This window comes from Manis javanica, chromosome 2 (assembly GCF_040802235.1).
Source record: "Manis javanica isolate MJ-LG chromosome 2, MJ_LKY, whole genome shotgun sequence".
NCBI lineage: Eukaryota > Metazoa > Chordata > Mammalia > Pholidota > Manidae > Manis > Manis javanica.
This window is the reverse complement of record NC_133157.1, coordinates 71,978,899-71,998,089: the sequence shown is the minus strand read 5'-3', so window position 1 is coordinate 71,998,089 and position 19,191 is coordinate 71,978,899. Positions and strand designations below refer to the sequence as shown.

Genomic DNA, 19,191 nt, shown 5'->3' with positions numbered 1-19,191 from the left:
AAATTCATCCTTCCTCTGCTTTTTTGTTCCGTTCAAGCCCCCAGTGGATTGGATGATTACCCCCAACCCCGGCACTGGTGAAGACAATCTTTACTCAGTACTAATTTGAATGCTAATCTCATGTGGAGACACTCTCATAGGCATACCCATAAAAAATGTTTTACTGACTTTTTGGGCATCCCTTACCCTAGTCAAGTAGACACAAACTAACCATCACAGGAATACAAGTCAGGTAGTGCTAAGTACCTTGAAGGAAAACAAAAGTGGATAAGGGAGCTGAGCTGAATGTGAAAAAGATAAGATGCCTTGTAATAAAACATAAATTGTGATACATTTGTCCAAGGAATACCTCAGAGCATGAAAGTGAACATATAACAACATGGGTAAAATTTTAAAACATAATATTGAGTAAAAGAAGCAAGACATGATGCCATAAGAAAACAATCAACCAAATCCAAAATATGGGATATTCTGCAGGTCAAATAATGTAGCTTTCTCAAGGAAAAAAAAAAGTCTACAAAATGTTAAAAAGGGAAAAGGGAAAGCAGGGACTCTTGAAAAATAAAGGAGAAATAGTAGGCAAAATGTTCTGATTTTTAAAAACTATCAATAGACATCTTTAAAGCAATTGGGTAAATTTGGATCAGCACTGGGTATTAGATAATAATATTTATATTAATTTTGTGATAGATATAATAATTACATGATGGCTATTTGAAAAAATCTTCAATCTTCTTAGAAATGCATACTAAAGTATGTTGGGAAAAATAACATGTCTTGGAACTACTTTAAAATACCTCTGAAAAACATCATGAACAAACAACAAGGTGAGGTTAGATAAAACACAATTAGTAAACCGTGGAAAATTGTTAAAAATGAGTGAAGGGTTATAATAATGTAATGGCTTCCTTGTGTTACTGTTTCCACTTTAAGTTTGAAAATTTCCATACTTCAATTTTTTTAAATGAGAAAACTAATCTACTTAGAAACTTCTGGGCTTAAATGTAAGAATGTATCTCTAAAAATAAAGTCGAAGTTGCAAGTTCATGTGTCATTATTCTTTTTATTTTGAAATAATTGTAGATTCACATGCTGTTGTAAGAAATAACTCAGGGCCTGTATTTCTTCACTCCAATGGCAATATCTTGCATAGCTATAGTATAGTAATTCAGTCAGGAAGTTGACATTGATACAACCAATCAACCTTATTCAGATTCACCAGGTTGATATGTATTATTTATATGTGTATGGCCTGTCTATTAATTTCTATGCTATTTTATCACATCCATAAATCTATGTGACCTCCACCATAGTCAAGATACAGGATAGTTCTATCATAAGATTCCCTTGTGCTACCCTTCTATAGCTACAGATCCCTCCCTCCCTCCCTCCCCTGCCCAGTCTCTGGCAACCACTAATGTTCTTCATCTCTATAATTTTGTCATTTCAAGACAAAATATATAAATGGTATTATATGATATGTAACCCTTTGAGATTCCCCCCCACACTCAGCATAATTCCCTTGAGATTCCTCTAAGTCACTGAACATATTGATTGTTCATTCCTTGTTTGACCATTCATCTGCTGAAGGACATTTGGGTGGCTTCCAATTTTTGGCTTTTACAAATAAAGCTACCATAAACTTTCAAGTACAGGTTTTTCTGTGAGCACATGTTTTCATTTCTGTGGGATAAATGTCGAAGAGTACAATTGCTGGGTTGTATGGTATGCACATGTTCAGTCTGTAAGAAACTGCTTTTTCCACAGTGGCTGTACCATTTCACATCCCCATTAGCAGTGTATGAATGTATGAATGAATGTGTGAGCTTTAACTGCTTAACTACCAGTTCTTCAGAATAAAAAAAAGAATAATAGTGTTTTTTGGTTATCAGTTCCTGGAGATTAACTGACCTCCTTCTGATTAAAACATTTCAGCTCAAATGGTTCCATGGTTTGGAAAGATTCTTATAGGAAAAACTCATTGCAAGAAAGAGGTTAGAAAGCCCTAAAAGTGCCTTAAAACCATCTGGGCAATGGTTACCTAACTATACACACATGTCAAAAAGTGCCTGAATGACACAGACCCTAAGATTCTCAACAAGTAACAAGACAGAACCAGGTAAACCTCTACATAGGAAATTAATGTGAAAATGTTTATTATACTTCCCAGGCCATTGAAATGTATGTGGCTGGTTATCATTACCCATGGCATCTGGCCTATATCACTTAGGTCATTCAGACCTATATCAATACATATCACAAATTACTATATATATAATTTGTGTATTTGGATATGAAAAAAGTTTTGCTAACAGTTAATAACATGAGAATTTATACATAACTTCCAAGCACCAGTCACTAAGAAAAATAGGCACTGAATAAAACCTGGAAGAATGGTCAAGGAATTGTGGAAGGGATATGGGTGGTTAGGAAGAGGGATAAAGAAAATTCAAGTTTTTAACCTTTTTCACTTTCCTTTTTAATTTTGACCATGTATTAGTGCATTACTATTAAAAAAATAAAGGCTAAGATTTTTTTAAAACCTTGTATAAAAATGTAACATTAATATAGAATAACCACAGTACTTTTTAAACATTGCTTTTACTTCAGTTAAATTATGAAAATAGGAAGCCCTTCATTTTCGGTATGATTATATGTTTTTAACAGGATTTGTGGTACCTGAGCATTTTTAACACTTCTGAGTAAAACAGTCTTTCCCTTTTACCATTGTTTTGTAATCTTCATTTGCTGAATGGTATATTAAACGGAACGAGTTATTTCCTGGGAATGACATTAAAAGTCATTTTAGCCATGAACCCAGAAAGAGATGAGGCAAAACGTGAACGCTGGTGAACAGGAAGTTTTGAGTTTGTCATTGCTAAGGGCTACCATTAGATGCTATTAGCACATTGCTGAGGCTTTAGCATCTCTGCCATTTGATGGTCTTCCAAAGAGCGGGTACTGGATAGAGGTAGGTTCCTGTGTTTTCTTCATCTGTTGCCATCACCAGTCAGAACAGGATTAGGATTTTCTCAGGCCCCTAAACACTGAAAAGGTGTCCACTTAAGTAATTAAAACTGGAAACTCATTTTGGAAATGAATTAAAACTTAAATTAGGATGAATGCAAAATCTTTGCAGACTTTCTGAAATAAAAATTCTGACAAATTCATTAAAGCTGAACTTTTTTTCTGCTTTTCCTTCCTTTGCACTTCTTAGCTTTAAACTCAGCTGCCTGTTCCACAATCCAGCACGCGAAGTCTCTTAAACCCCAACCATGCGGCCTCTGGCAGGTGCCAGCCCCACCCCACCAGATTTCCTCCTTGGCCCCACCCACTTGGCCATTGGCCCCGCCCTGTAGACGCGTCTTCGTGACGTTGGCGCGTCGTCGCCGAAGCCTGGTAGCAAATGAGCGCATTCGGCCGCGTTCCTCCGTCGTACCCTGGCATACGCATGCGCACTTGTTCCGGGCGCTCTGAATACCTGGCGGAGCCTAGCGCGGTTGGAGACCTGAGGGCGGCGGGGGCGGAGCGCGTCGCAAACTGGGGGCATGTCCGCAGCGGGCGCCGTCTAGAGGAAGGCCGAGCAGCCGCCACCACGCTTTCAGTAGCGGCGAAACGCAAGCGAGCCAGGCCTAGGGCCGCGGCAGCGATGCAGCGACGGCGGCGCCCTCCGCCGCCCGCCTCTCAGCTGCCGGAAGGTTGCGGGGGAGGCGGCGGCGGCCGCGGTAGCGAGGAAGTGGAAGTGCAGTTCTCCGCTGGGCGTTTGGCCTCGGCGGCGGCGGCGGCCGCGCGCAGCACCGAAGAAGAGGAGGAGAGGCTCGAGCGCGAGCACTTCTGGAAGATCATTAATGCCTTCCGCTACTACGGGTAAGGAGCCTGCGTGGACCCCCGGCCAGCCCGTTTAGGCTCCCGCTGGTTGCGGCGGACTCGCGGGAACGGGGACGCTGGGCGCGCTCGTGCTCCGCTGCCACGCCTCCGGGGCAACGGACCGGGCCGCCTGGGTTGACCTTCGGGCGCCCATCACCTCGCACCACCTTAGCCCCTCCCGGCTCTGCTCACTAGCGTGTCTGCCGCGCTATCTGCTGCTCAGCCTCGTGCCTTTCAACCGCAGGATCGGATTAGCTCTCTTATCTCCAACCCTCGTTAAAGGTTTGGCTTTAAGGCCATTGGGGTGACCGTGAAGTGCTCTAACAATTTCAGGTAGAAGAAGGTGGTGGTAAAATCGACCAGTGAGGGGCATGATTTGTATGTGTTGCTGATGTCCTCCAAACTGAACACATGGAGAGCCCAGATTCACCTACACGTGGGATGTTCTAGGACGTATTTCCCAAAGTGTTGTTCTTGGGCGAGCAGCGTGAGATGACCACCTACCTCCATTGGCTCTGTGAACCGTACAGGCACTTGGTAGTGAGCAAGTGAATGGTGCACCTCAATGCCTTTTAACTTGTGGCTGAAATTAAGGTCGAAGGTGGCCTGGATGTTCTAAAATTGGCTAATTGTTAAGGAAGGCAATGAGAGAAGACACGAGAAGAGCCGTTTGTATGATTTATTCTCCAAATATGTATCAAATTTTTCATTGTGGGCTGGGTACTATGCTAGGAATTTTAAACTTCCTACCTTCCACTTTTCTTCGTTTTAGATAGATGAAAATAGCTTAGTCACAAAATTAGAATTCCAAGATCTAGGAGGTACGTAAATCAAATGGGTTTTCAGGTAAAGTTAGCACTTTTATTCTTGTAAGATAGGAGCCCACCGACCGCTGTTCTGAGTTTGCAATTGGAACCAGACGGACAAGACCTCCCACGAAAGTAAAACTGTTGCCCTAGATGGGTTCTTGCTCTGCTTTATGCAAACTTCTTTTATACTGCCTGACTGTGACCTCTTCAAGGGCAGAAACAGAGCCTTATTTATTTTTATGCCACCAGTGCTTGGCATATGTTATTGAAGCTCTATTTTTAACAAATATAACAAGTAGTAGCAAAGAAATACATTTGTCATTCCAGAGAATTTTGTGACTATGGGTAACTTAGTTCCGATTCTGAGTTGGAAACTTGCTTAATAAAAGCTTAAAGTTATTTAGAATCTGATTACCTTTGTGACATTAATTTTTGAAGTTTAGAGATCTTGGTGAAATAATTTATTAATTAGACTCAGTCATATGAACCCTGTATTGCATTATTTATGGAGCCAAAATGGAATTAGTATGGGGATTTCACTTTAGTATCAATAGCAGGAGGAAGGCAGACAACCAGAGAATTGAATTTGATGTAAGTACTGTGCCTGCAAGAACCGTACAGGGAAGGGAGGCAGCTGACATTAGATAGCAAAGAGTGGTAGGTGCAGAAAAGTCCCGAACATCTTATTGTTTAAAGATCTAGAAAGAATATTGGAAAATGTCCTGGAAATTTGATAGACCCATTTAGTTAAAATGTGTGTTTGAACCCAGTTCTAATATATCAGGACTAACTTAGAATTGATATTTATGATTAAGTATCAGATGGGTCTTTTCATCATGGGGAGTGGGGACTTTGACCTCGAACTAGGACCCAACTGTGGCAGTATAGGAAAGGGTGCTTGTAGCTTATGTGCATTTTCTAGTGGTTGTGATAGTTTCCTATACTCTTTTCCCTCTTTACCAGTTTAGTGTGGGATTGAGGAAAATTTCATTTTCTTAAAACAATCCTTTTTATTTGCATGTATATTCTGGATGAAATACTTCAAATTCCTAGATGAAAAGTAGTATAGAATTGAAAATATGCTTTTAAAAGTATCGCTTAAGGGACTAGGGGTATGAAAAGTATTGTGTAGCAGAAAACAGACTGGTTTGTTACATTTCTGCATTTTATAATCTTCTAGACCTGCACTGTCCAATACTATAACCACTAATCACCTCTGGCTATATTAAGCTAAATTAATTAAAATTTAATAAAATTTAAAGTTCCTTTCCTCAGGCTCACTAGCTACATTTCAAGTCCCCAGTGTCCACATGTGGCTAGTGTCTGCTGTATTGGAGAGCACAGATGACATGACAGCCTCTCTTCCATCACCATAGTAAGTTCAGATGGGCAGTCCTATTCTATCTATTCCTTCCAAATTTTGGATGGTTTGCTTTTACTGCTAGGTGCTTTTCAGTCAGTCTATAGGAGATTTAGATTAAATGTCATAGGGCAAGAAATATCTTTTGATTAATGTCTTCCCATTCCAATGGCTTCCAGTTGTGTGTTTCTTACAGATTTTGCTTGAATGATATATTCTTAGTGTGGTAAATATACTGAATAGCAAAGAACAAGTTGGCTTTAAAATACCGCTCATTATGAATGAAGGTATCTGGTCACATAGAAAATACTGCAATTGAAAAATCGAAGGTCTTGTCAGAAATATTCTGCTTTTAGAAATTCTGATTTAGGTGAGTTTTAAAATAGAGATGTAGAGGTTATTTTTATAGGTGAGGGGAAGAGCGTAGAAACACGTGAGCAACTTGCCAGGGTTACACAACCAGATTGTGGTAGTCTGGCCTGAAATCCAAAATCATTCACTAAGTTATTTAGAATCTGATTACCTTTGTGACATGAATTCACATTCAGCATCAAATCTGCCCTGATGAAAGGTAACTAAGTCAGAATTGGGACCCCTGCCGAAACCAGCCTTCTAGAGAGAACTGGAGGTTGAGATTCCCTTGAGGAAATATGGCTGCTGACTTTGCTTTCTACCACTGGCAACCAGAGGATGGGGTCTCTTGATGCTGAGTTCAGAACCGAAGAGAGTCTGAAGGTTGTAAAACCTTCCTTTAAAGCAGTGTTGCAAGCTTTTTTTAAAGTGCCAGGCAATGGATAGTTTAAGCTCTGAGGGCCAAGTGGTCTCTATTAAAACTATCCAACTCTGCCCTTGTGTGGAAGCAACCATAAGCAATATATGAACAAATGGGCATGGCTGTGTTTCAGTAGAACTCTTTTTACAAAACAGACCAAGTAGCCAGGGGACCGTAGTTTGCCTACTCTTGTGTTAAAGCATGTTAATAGTGTAAGCATTTCCAAAATAGTGAAGTTAGCCCCACTTACAATGGTGTAGTAGGGATTGGACCCTTTTCTTAACTTTGGTAAGATCTCCTTTATTTCAAGGAAGTCATGTGGATGTACGTTACAGACAGCTTTGCACACCATGAAGTAAACCAGGTGTTACAGGATATGCTGCATCTCATCCTGCTCTGTGTAGATACATCATTTGTGCATCAGGGATTAATTAACAGCAAGTATGTGTGGGTTTTTGACAAATCCATAACTTAACTCAGCTTCCCTCCAATCATGGAAGTAAGTAGCCTTTGTGGAGAACCAAAAGTGGTGCCTTGGGAGCATAACTGAATATGTATTGATAATTTTTTACATATGCTGAAATATTCAGATTAAATAGAGGCAAAGATGAGACTTGTATTTTACAAGAATTCATTTGATCTGGGGATAGAATTAGGCTGGGGACAGTATCCATGGGAAGCAGGCCTCTCAGTCTTAGGGAGACAACAAATAGCTGAGGTAAGGCATTGGAGGTGGGTAATTTGCAGATAGTTTTATGAAGTAGAATCAGAAGGATATGGGCTTACTAATTGGGCTAGGAGGAGTTTTAGGATAATTCATTAGTTTCTGAAGAAGTGTAAGTTTTTTGTGTGTTTTTTGCTAGTTTCAAAATAATAAAGTCTTTATTTTTAAGACAAAACAAATGGCACAAACACATTCAAATGCAAGCGAGAGAGGTCACTGGGTTTTATAAAAGAGAAAGGTGCACTCAGGTGTCAGTTAAAACCAGAGCCCTGGATGAGATGCCCTCCTGCCTGGGGCTGCAGCAGCACAATTTGCACTCGTCCAACAAGCTGTTCTGTGGCTGTGCAGGTGTGGGGGCGTGTGATGAGAGTGAAGTACTGCAAAGCAGAGTGGCAGGTGGACGACAATGCCAAGACCCTTGCTCTCTGGAGAATTTACAGAATCAGCAGGCCACCATACAAGGAACTTTGTCAGAAAACATTTTAAAAAGTCTAACAGATTCAGGTTTGTTACTAAACCTTGTCAGGGAGGACAGTGAGAGAAAAAATAGTTTGTGTTCCCAAAAACCAGGTTTCATACAATAGCAGGCACTAAATGTGTGCTTGCAGTAGAAACGAAGAGACTGATCTTTCTCTTCATGATGTGCAGGCAGTCTTGTTCATTGACTACTCCATCTCCATTAGCTTCATCAGTAATTTCCTGCAGCTGCTCACCAGTGAGGTTCTTACCCAACTCCTTGCCTACATGTTTTAGATTTTTGAATGATATCTTACCAGTTACGTCATCATTAAAGCTTTGAAGATTTCTTCTTTGGTGTCTTTCTCAGACATTTTTTGAGTCATCAACAGTCAAAAAAGTCACAAAAGTTCATTTTTCTTGTCCTTTATTGATTTCAGTTATTTTCTTGATCTCTTTTTTTTTGGGTTCAAAGCCCAGTGCCCTCATGTCCACCTTAAGTTCCTTAACATCTGTGGTCCCAGTTTCATCAGCATAAAAGACATCAAAAGCTTCCCAGGTTTCCTCTTTCTGCTCTTCAGTAGGCTCTGGCTTAGACTCAGCCTTTTTTTGCTGGGCAGTTGATGCTGTGTTTACCTTCATAGTTAGAGGCCATCGTGGACCTGCTTGTTGTTATGGCAACCAACATACATAAAGAAGAAGTGTAGGATTTTTTTGGTGGGACATATACTAAGTTCAGTTTGGATATGTTGAGCATTAAGATGTGAGGCAGAGGCTGCAGAGCCCCCAGTGCCCAGGAATGCTAGGAATGAAGACCTGTGAGACTGACCTGTTGATAGTGAAATGAAAACTACCGCAACCCTGCTGTGCATCTAACACATCATGGCCAGTTTTATAGTTCCTTTAGTGTTATATTCTACTGATAGGAATGCAAATTAATACAGTCCTTCTGAAACTTTGTATCAAGAGCCTTAAAAATAGTTATCTTTTCTGACCTGGTAATTCTTCTTTTGGGAATTTGTAACAATTTTTTTTTCTCTAAAATATAGACAGATCTGAACTCAAAAAGTTCATCTTAATAGACAAGTGAAAGTATCTAGATACCCAGTGTTTGGGGAAATAGCTAAGTAAACTTTGGTTGCATAAGAGGAGGATGAATGGTCATTATAGTCATTTGTCATACCATCATTTGAGAACTTCTTTTCTGACCTAGGAAAATTCTTTTGATAAGAATGAAGAATAACAAATACTTTTAGAACTTTAGTGTGCATGTTAATCATTTGGAGGTCTTGTTAAAAGGCAGATTGCATTTCAGTGGGTCTTGGGTTGAGCCTGAGATTCTCTGTTCCTAACCACTTCCAAATGATCTGCTGTTTTATGTACCACATTTTGACTAGGAAAGAGTTAGATGACTTTGTCTTCACAACAACAAAACTGAAAAAAATGCCAAAAAGTGAGAAGTGGTTGCCTTTAGAAGTGGGATTATTGGGTAGCTTTTTTCCCTGAGTACTTTTACTTTTCTGCATTTTTCGTATTTTCACTGAACACGTATTATATAAATTAGACATACCTACTATATTTGTGCATTTAACTGTGTTTTGTGGGCGAGATGTTTTGTGTGCATTATTTTGTTATATTTTCAGTGAAACACCATGGGTAGGCAGAGGAGTATGATGGTACCTACCTCATAGGGTTTTATGGAGATTTTTCAGAATAGTCTGTGTTAAATGACTTGATTTAGTGTCTGGCATTTATTAAGTCTCAATAAATGATAGCTTTTTACTCATTATCATCACTGTTGTTATATATTACCTGTGTTTGAGTGTGAGGCAGTTGGGGCACAGAGAATGGAAGTAACTTTCCAAGGATCACATAGCAAATAGGTGGCATAACCTGGATTGGATTTCCAATGTGTGACTCCAGAGCTCACTATTATTACACCGTCTCCAGGGGGAAAAGAAAGCAAACATCAATGCAGCCACTGCCAACTTGGGTTTTTCACATTACTCCTCCCTCTCTGCACCCTCCCTAATAGCACCCACCTTCCGAAAATCACCACACACAAGCTTCCAAAAACATGGCCAGGTTTTTGCTAACTTTGTCAAGAGTTTCTTCAGAACTTTTTATTCAGAAATTGGAGAGCAATTGGGCATAAGAAAGTAAAAATGAGGGAATTATTTGGGTGAATACTAGATTCAGGCAACCAAATGAAAAAGTATTTTTCATTTTTACTAAATAGTGAGTAAATGCCGAAGAACATTAAAAGAAACATATACATTTATTTTTTGTTTATATATGTAAAATGTAAAGAATAAGTGTACACCCATGAGCCTACCATCCAATTAAGAAAAAAAATCATCCCTTTCCCCTTAAAGAACATCACTCCTGAGTTTTTGTTTCCTTGTTTATTTTTATATAAAATGGAATTGTACATTATATATTTTTCTGCCAGTTTCTTTTTTCAACCAACATTCTATGTTTCTGAGTTTTATCCATATTATTATGTATAATTTTGATTTATTAATTTGACTGCATTCCATATGACTGTAATGTACTTTCTTCATTCAGATTACCATGATGGACTTTTGGGTGGTTTTCAGATTTCTTGTTTGTTGTTAGTGCTGTGATGAAGATTGTTCATGTTTCATGGTGCCCATTTGCAAAATTTCTTGAGTATGTGTCTAGAAGAATAACTGTTAGGTCATAGGGAGTGTGCACATTAAACTTTACAAGGTAACACTAAATAAACTATTTTCCAAAGTAGATGTGCTAATTTATAAACCCATCATTAATCACTGTATAAATATTCTTATTATTGTACATTTTTGCCAGTATTTCATATATTCAAACTTTTAAATTTTGTTCATCTGATTGATGTAAAAGGGAATATCATTGTGAGTGTAATATTTAACTTTTAAAATGATGTTCTTTTTAGATTTTATAAATAGTAGTCCCCAAGATGACCTTTAGAATTACCTGGAAACTTTTGGAATGCAGATTTCTAGTAGTGTCATATAAAATGCTGTATAATTTCAACTTTTCTTTTGCTTACTACTTTTGTAGTGTATAAGATCTTGTATGATGTTTTTAAAACTTTGCCTTGGTTGGCTCTTAGTTAATTTCAAGACACATTTTGTATATTTTCTAAAGGAATAGCAGAGTGGTATTCTGCTACTTGATGGAGAAATCTAAAGGAGTTAGCTGGATATCCTGGAAATTTTAAGTTTGGAAATTGAACTCATAAAATAAACTAATTGTACATTGATCCTGTTTATGTGTCCTCCCCTCTTCCTCTGTCCCCCCATTGGTGCAGATGTTTACTTTTACTAGTTAAAAACTATTTGTCTTTTGTTTGGTTGCTTAGAGAATTTATAATAAGGTGAAAACATAAAACTTTATAATTTGATTTCCTTTTAAAAGCCAAAAGGATTGTAAATGATAGAACAGTGTCCAGCATTATAGAGAATAGTTGTTGATAAAGACAACCTTAAATAAAATTGGCCTCTGGTGAGAATTCTTTTGCCAATTTAAAAAACACCTTTTATGTTTTAGCACCAGTATGCATGAACGAGTGAACCGAACAGAAAGACAATTTCGATCGCTTCCAGCTAATCAGCAGAAACTACTTCCTCAGTTTCTTCTTCATTTGGACAAGATCCGGAAATGCATTGACCATAATCAAGAAATACTACTGAGCATTGTGAATGATTGCATACATATGTTTGAAAATAAAGAATATGGAGAAGATGTATGTGAAAGTTTCTTCTATTTGTTTTCATTTTAGGGTTTGACCTCTATATTTTGAGATCTTTCTGGATTTCCTTTTTATAATTTTTCATAGGTCATTTGCTCTACTTAGAGAATGTTTTCACTTACATGTTCAACCATTTAATTAGACCTAATAGAACAGTGTGACAGAAACTGTATTTGTTCACTGATTTTTTTTCTTTCCTTTCTAAAAATACTAAGGTAATTGTTGGCATTTTGATACACTTTTCACATACTGTTCTGGCATATAGAGTTAGTGACTCAAATTTTTACAAATACCTTTCCTAGCTATGTAAAATTTCCCTTGCCAAATTCATTAGTTTCAGAATCTTATATCTGTTGATACTCTTTTACTTTAAGAAATTATTTTCATTTGTAAATCTCAAGGGACTGGTAGTAATAGAAATGAAGTCCTTTTTTAGTGTCCACAGGATAGATACAGTTGGACCCCTTTGTGTGAGCCTCCCCACGCTGCCCCCCAGTGACCTGGAGGGACTTTCTTGTCTCTCTCAGATAGGGAGGATGTTCGGTCTCCATAGCAGCTCAGTTCTGGTCCTGTCCTGAGGAAAGGCTCCTTAATTATTTGGTGGTTTCATGATTAATGGACCTTAATCTATTGAGGGTAGAAGTGAGACCCCCAAACTCTCTTTTCATTTAGGATCTCAAGCTGCACTTGAACCCCCGTTGAGGTGAGAGACTAGTGATTTATCCACTAAACCATCTACCGAGCCCCTTAGTAGCATGTCTACTTAACCTTATTCAAGATTGCTTACTTTCTCAGAAACTAATTGATTTCTGTTTTTAAACAGGGGAATGGAAAGATTATGCCAGCATCTACATTTGATATGGATAAATTAAAATCCACATTGAAACAGTTTGTGAGGGACTGGAGTGAAACTGGGAAAGCAGAAAGGGATGCCTGCTACCAGCCAATCATTAAAGAAATTTTAAAAAATTTTCCAAAGGAGAAATGGTAAATAGTATCTTGTTTTTAACCTTTCTTTAAGATATGTAAGCACTAAGTTTTCTCTAAAGACATTTCATGGCCTTGATTCATTTTTATAGGTGTTGTGTGCCTGTCTTTTTCCATGTGTGGGTATGTAGTGTTAAATTTGTTCTTCAGTGTTACAGTTAATATTTTGAATAATTTTGCTCTAGAACTGAGGGAAGTTACCTAGAAATTAAATGAGAAGGTGAGGTTGAATATTTGTTAATTAGTGATGTCTTATCTTTTTATAATGTGCTTTATGGTAGAGAAAAAAGCTGCAAGCTGTTTTAATTTTCCTCATTATGACACACTTGTAAGTAAATAAGGGATCAGTAGCTTAGAGCAGATATTCTTAATGTTTTTTTTGTGCCATAGAAACCTTGAGAAGTCTGAAGCCCATGGTCCACTTTTCAGAATAACTTTCATACATGAATAAAATAAAATGCATAGACATACAAGGAAACCAGGTATTTTGAAATGCAGTTATCCAGATAATTAAAAATCAAGTTTATGATATAACATTCTTTTTATCACATACCGTAGTAAATAAAATCCAGCAGCAAGCGTAATTACTGTATTTTGAAAATAATCAATAGTATGTTATTTTGAAAACCGTAACAACTAATGTAAAGTGAAAATATATGATTTCTATTGGTGATAAAGTCAAAGATAACTGCCAAAACTGCTTCTGTTTGTCACCTGCATTCATAATTGAAGGAAAATTATCAGCTGAAGATTAATAAAAATTAAGTGTAATTTTTTTCCCCTTCCCCTTCATAGAGCCGATGAATTCTGTCCAGAGATCTCTTGGGACCATGGGTCCCAGGTTAAGAACCCCTGATTTAGAGGGTATATTTAAAGAGAACCACTGAATGCAATTCAGTCTATCATTTAAAGGGTCTTTGTGGAGAGGCTTCTTTTCCTCCTTTCCTTCTCCTCAACATTGATTGGCAATTTTAAGTTGGGTATATCCTTCAGAAATTTTAATGCACATCGGTTTGTGGCTCCTCTCTCTCTCTCTCTCTCTCTCCTAGACTTTTATTTTGAAATTTCAAAATTACATGTAAGCTGCATGAATCATGCAGAGAGTTCGCACATATTCTTTATCTGAATGCAGCAGTTCTTAACATTTGACATTTGCTTTATTTCTTCTTCCTCCTTCCCTCCCTCCCTCTTTACTCTGCTTTCTGTATATGTCTAAAACCACACATATATACAACTACTATTTAAACCATTTGAGAAATCAATTTGTGTTTATCATGTTTTTTACCATTTAATCCTTCAGAGCTTATTTCTTAAGAAAAGAATATTCTCTTGGATAAGCAAGGTACAGTTATCAGATTGAAGAAATTTAACCTTCAATACTGTTTCTTAATCTGTAGTCTATATTTAAGTTTTGTAAGTTATCCTGATAATGTCCTTTATAAAATTTACTTTCCTGTCTAGTCTAGAATCCAGTCCAGAATGGTGTTTTACATTTAACTGTATGTCTTAGTCTTTAATCTGGAGCAGTTCCTTGATCTTTGTTTGACTTTCATGACATTGATATTTTTGAAGAATTCAAGGAAGTTATTTTATAGACTATGTGAGATTGTCTCATGTTTCTTCATGATTAGATGTAGATTATATGTCCTCTGCAGAAGTTATGCATAACTGATGTCACATCCTTTTCAGGATATTACATTCAGAGACATACAATGTCTGTCAACAATTTATTTAGTTTTGATGACCCCATCAGGATGTTACCTAGTTTCTCTGCTGTTTAGTTACTATTTCTCCCCTTGAAACTAATAAACAGTTTCTAGGGAGAGACTTTGAGACCATGCACTTAATATCCTTCTTTTTCCTCCTCACACTTTCTTCCCCTTGGAATTTCAGGTGTTGGTGATTCCTGCATGAACGAATCTGTCCTATGATGGTTGTGGAGTGGTAATTTTCTAACTCTACAATTGTCAGTCACCATTGCACTGAATCTATAAACAATTAGGAGAAAGAACTCATGGTTCCTATTATTCAATGGGTTATAATGCATTACTTTTTCTTTTTTTATTTTGTTCAAATTGCCCCCATTAGCCAGCAGGAGTCCCTTTAAATGGCTCCTATGTCCTTCTGACATGCCTCAATAATTTTTTTTTTGAGCACTTCATTAATCTCTGGCACAATAAGATATTTTGGTCCCATCTTGTATCTTCCCTACTTCAGTCCTGGAATTGGATGTTTTTACAAAAACCTGATTCCTTTCAATGTGGAATGGTATGTAATATCCAAGATCTGGCACTAGGTTTGTTCATTGTTACTAAGGTGTCATTGCTTCTTAGCCTTTCAGTAGACAGAACACACAAACACACACACACACATATTAGAAATCATTAGTTCATACAGATCCCTGCAATCCCAGTTCAACCCCAGAGGGTTCCTCCTTGGCTTCATCTGTTCTTGATATCTGTCTGCCTTTTTCCACATTGAGAACCCTGGCTTCTGACAACATTAGTACATTTACTCAGTCCTGTAATACATAATGGTTTCAGAATTGCTACCTCTATACTACTGTTAAAAAAAAAGAGGCCGGGGGGGAGTTCAGGGTTTGCTGGCAATTATTTTTCCCCTAAACTAAGGGTATTTAATAAAAATAATCTTCACAATTTACTGAAATTAGCTCCCCTTCAACTCCCCCTACCCTCAGTGTGGTTATGTTTTTTTTTGAAATTCAGTACATTTTATGTTTGTTTCTGGATGCTTTTAGTTTTAAGGTTGTTACACATCTCACACAGACACCCTGACCAATCCTTGTTAATTTATTTTTGTTTTTTGATTCACGGACCAGATAAAATTAGACAAAAACGTAATATTCAGAAAATGTGTCATTCTCCCCTATTTGTTCTATACCCGATCTCACCCACTCACCCCTAATCGCACATCCCATGTAGGTGATCATTGTCATTTATTTCTATTTATCCTTCTTGTTTTGTTTTTTATGGATGCATGCAGATGTTTTTTTCTTTTTAATTACCCCTTTTTTTCACACACGCAGTGTAGCATGCCATGTATTTTATTTTGCATTTTGCAGATCTTCCTCAGTCTTTACTTTTCATTCTATAGCTATAGAGTACTTTTAGCTAATCCCCTATATTTGATTATTCAAATAGTTGGCAGTATCTTGCAATTATAAATAATGCCACAATTAATGACCATATGCATGTGTATTTTGGTATTGTTGGATGTATATCCTTTTTTTTTTCACTTCCTCATCTCCCCTCCCCTGGATACCCCCACCAGAAGTGTACTTTAGTGTAAATTGTTAAACATGGGATTGCTGCATCCAAAAGGTAAATGCATATATATCATGGTTTGTGTATTTGTTACCTATTGCAATGCAAGAAATTACCAAAAATTTAACTGCTTTAAATAACACACATTTATTATTTCACAGTTTCTGTGGATCAGAAGAATGGGCTTTGCTAAACTGGGTCCTCTGTGTAGGGTCTTACAGGGCTGTAATCAAGGGCCACTGAGCTGTGTTCTCACCTGGAGGCTTACCTATGAAAGTTTTTGTTTCCAAGCTCACTCTGTTGTTGGCAGAATTCATTGTGATTGTAGAACTGAGGGCCCTAGCTTTGTGTTGACTGTGACCTGGAAGCCCTCCTCAGCTCCTAAAGCCACTTGTACTTCCTTGTCTTACAGGCTTTCCTAAAATGGCCACTTACTTTATCAAGCCAGCAAGGAGAGTCTCTAGAGCAAGCACGCTCTTAGTGGAGTCTTTTATAATGTAACATAATCACAGGTAATCACAAGAATGACATCTCCGTTAAATCAAGTCATAGGTCCCTGTGCACACCAAAGGGTGGGGATAATAAAAAAAGGTGTGAACACCAGGTGTTGGGGGCCACTTTAGAACCTGTCTGCTGCAATTATTGCCACACATCCCTATAAGGGTTGTACTGTTTTGTCTTCCTACCAGTAATGTATGAAAGTGACTGTTGACTCACAGCCTTGCTAAACATTATATTACCAAGCTTTTGAACTTCTGCCATTCTAATGGATGGAAAATTGTATTTTAGCATACTTTTAATTTGTATTTCTCATTATGAGTGAAATTGAACATCTTCATATGCTTAAGGGCCATTTTATATCTTTGAGAATTATGTATTTGTTTTTTTCCCCTTAATTTTTTTTAAGTGATGTAAAATACATATAAGTAACCATTTTAAAATAACTTCAGTGGCATTATGTACATTCACAATACTGTGTATCCATCACCTCTGTATAGTTCTGAAACATTTCATCAACCCATGATAAACCCCATATCCATTAAGCACTTACTACCCATTCTCTTCACCCTATCCTGACCTTTGTCAGTAGTTGGACTGTGAGGTGCCTAGATGTTGTTTCCTTTGTGTTTATCCTGCTTGGGGTTTGTCTTGCTTTGCTTTCAGAGTGTGGGTAATATATATCACCAAATCAAATATATTTTGATGCTTTAACATTTTTTAATGATTATTTAAATATCCCTAATAATTCCAACATAATGGGCTATTTGTGGGTTGGCTCTGTTGATGACTTCCTCTTGTTACAGTGGGTTATATTTTCCTGCTTCCTTGCATACCTTATACTTTTTAATTGAATGCCAAACATTGTATGTACAAAGAAAAGTAGAACTGAAGTGAGTAATTTGGGTAACCAGAAAAAAGACATTTCCTTCTTCTGGCAGGCCACTGATGTGGGGGTACTGAGTGAATCTCCTAAGTGCTTCTAATCTCTAATGTTCTTATATATATTAGCTGCTTCTAAATTGACTTAAGAAAAATTTCTCTTTAAACTTTGCATCTGGAAATGTGGTAATGTAGCAATATTATGGCTTTCTAGAAAACTTAGAAATAGTTTCTAAGTTTTCATCTGCAGCTCACCTTATACTTAATGCATATTTATTTTAACATCTTTACTGCAGTAGACTAATAGGAAGATCTTTGCAATATTAAGAAGTACTGGGACTCTCAAGGCGTGAATATGTACTTCAGTAGTAAATGAGCCACCATGTCTACAGGAAACCACTAATACATTTGTATTGTCATCTGCAAAGGATAGGGTGAGGCTGTTTTGTTTAGTCATCCTTTAACATGCAATGTCTGCTAATCCACTGTGCTTGGATACCTCTATATATGTAAGTCATGTAGTTGTCTTTAGCTGAACCAGTATGAAAGTTACCCCATGTATTTCTTCTTGTGGTCAGTAATTTTTTGATATGCTGTGCTATAATTACCTTCTGAACAACACAGTTCAAGGGGTGATAGATTGATTATATATTGGTGATTCCTGTTTCATTTAAAGCTTTCATTATTCTTATTCCATTGTTGAAGACAGTTATGACATTTCACTAATTTTCAATTCTGTGTATGTTTCTTTAATCAGTTTATAGTGTTCTGGGTGTGAGACCCAGAAATAGCTTAGTAACATGGAAAGCACAATTGAATTTTTCATTATTCCAGCTGTGTTATTACTCTTAAAAAAAAAAAGACTATTGCTTATTTGTGCATATCCATATATCTATGTACAAGATTAAGAAGTAAGATAGTAATAATATTTTTTTTCTTTTGCCCTGCAGATACAATTTAGGAAGAAGTTTTTAGTGATATGTTTTATTCTAGAAAAGAGTTTATTCATAGACTTCAAAGCTAGGCAAATTTCAAGTGCCTCAACCTCTGGAAATGCTTGCTGTATATAGGACTCAATTGACAAGCTTTTAACTTACGTTTTTAGCATCAGTCTTGTTAATGTATTTTGTATTCAAGTTTTATTAATGAAGACAAAGGTGTTTGGGGTTCCTCATTTTTTTAAATAACCCTATTTCTTCATGCTTTTTTAATTATTATGATTCAATTGAAGATTTTTTAATGATAAGATTGTGTGATCTTTGATTCTTGGGGTGGCATGTATTAATCCCTTGTCAGATGTATAATTTGCAAATGTTTTCTCCCATTATATAGGTTGTCTTTTCATATTCTTGATGACCTTTGATATATAAAATTTTATGATTTCAGTGAAGTCCAACTTTGTTTTTCTTCTTGTTGCCTGTGCTTTTCATGTCATATTCATGAAATCTTTCCAATGTTGAAGATTTCTCCCAATATTTTTTTCTAAGAGTTTGATAGTTTTAGCTCTTGAATTTAGTTAGGTCTTTGATCCACTTTGAGTTCATTTTTGTATATGGTATCAGGTAAGTAACTTTATTCTTTTATGTGTGAATATACAGGTTTCCCAGTGCCATTTGTTAAAAAGACTATCCTTTTCCTCAATGAGTTGTCTTGGCATTGTTACTGATAATCAATTGGCCATATATGTGAGGATTTATTTCTAGACTCTATTTTATTCCAATGGTTTATATATATGTCTGCTCTTATGGTACTATACTGTTCAGTTTCTGTAGCTTGGTAAGATTTGAGATCAGGCACA

The 19,191-nt window shown here is 37.1% G+C and overlaps 1 protein-coding gene and 1 pseudogene across 1 annotated transcript in view; one reads left to right on the top strand and one right to left on the bottom strand.

Moving 5' to 3' along the window:
• The first annotated feature begins 3,347 nt into the window (after window positions 1-3,347).
• The window catches only part of CARNMT1 (carnosine N-methyltransferase 1), a 37,337-nt gene continuing 21,493 nt past the window's right edge, over window positions 3,348-19,191 (top strand). Inside the window, exons 1-3 of the mRNA XM_017667045.3 lie at window positions 3,348-3,867; window positions 11,541-11,736; window positions 12,566-12,729. Of these exons, the coding sequence (XP_017522534.1) occupies window positions 3,407-3,867; window positions 11,541-11,736; window positions 12,566-12,729 (821 nt within the window). The 5' untranslated portion in view covers window positions 3,348-3,406. The remainder of the gene's footprint in view (window positions 3,868-11,540; window positions 11,737-12,565; window positions 12,730-19,191) is intronic.
• Window positions 3,874-11,534, bottom strand: LOC140847705 (uncharacterized; annotated as a pseudogene).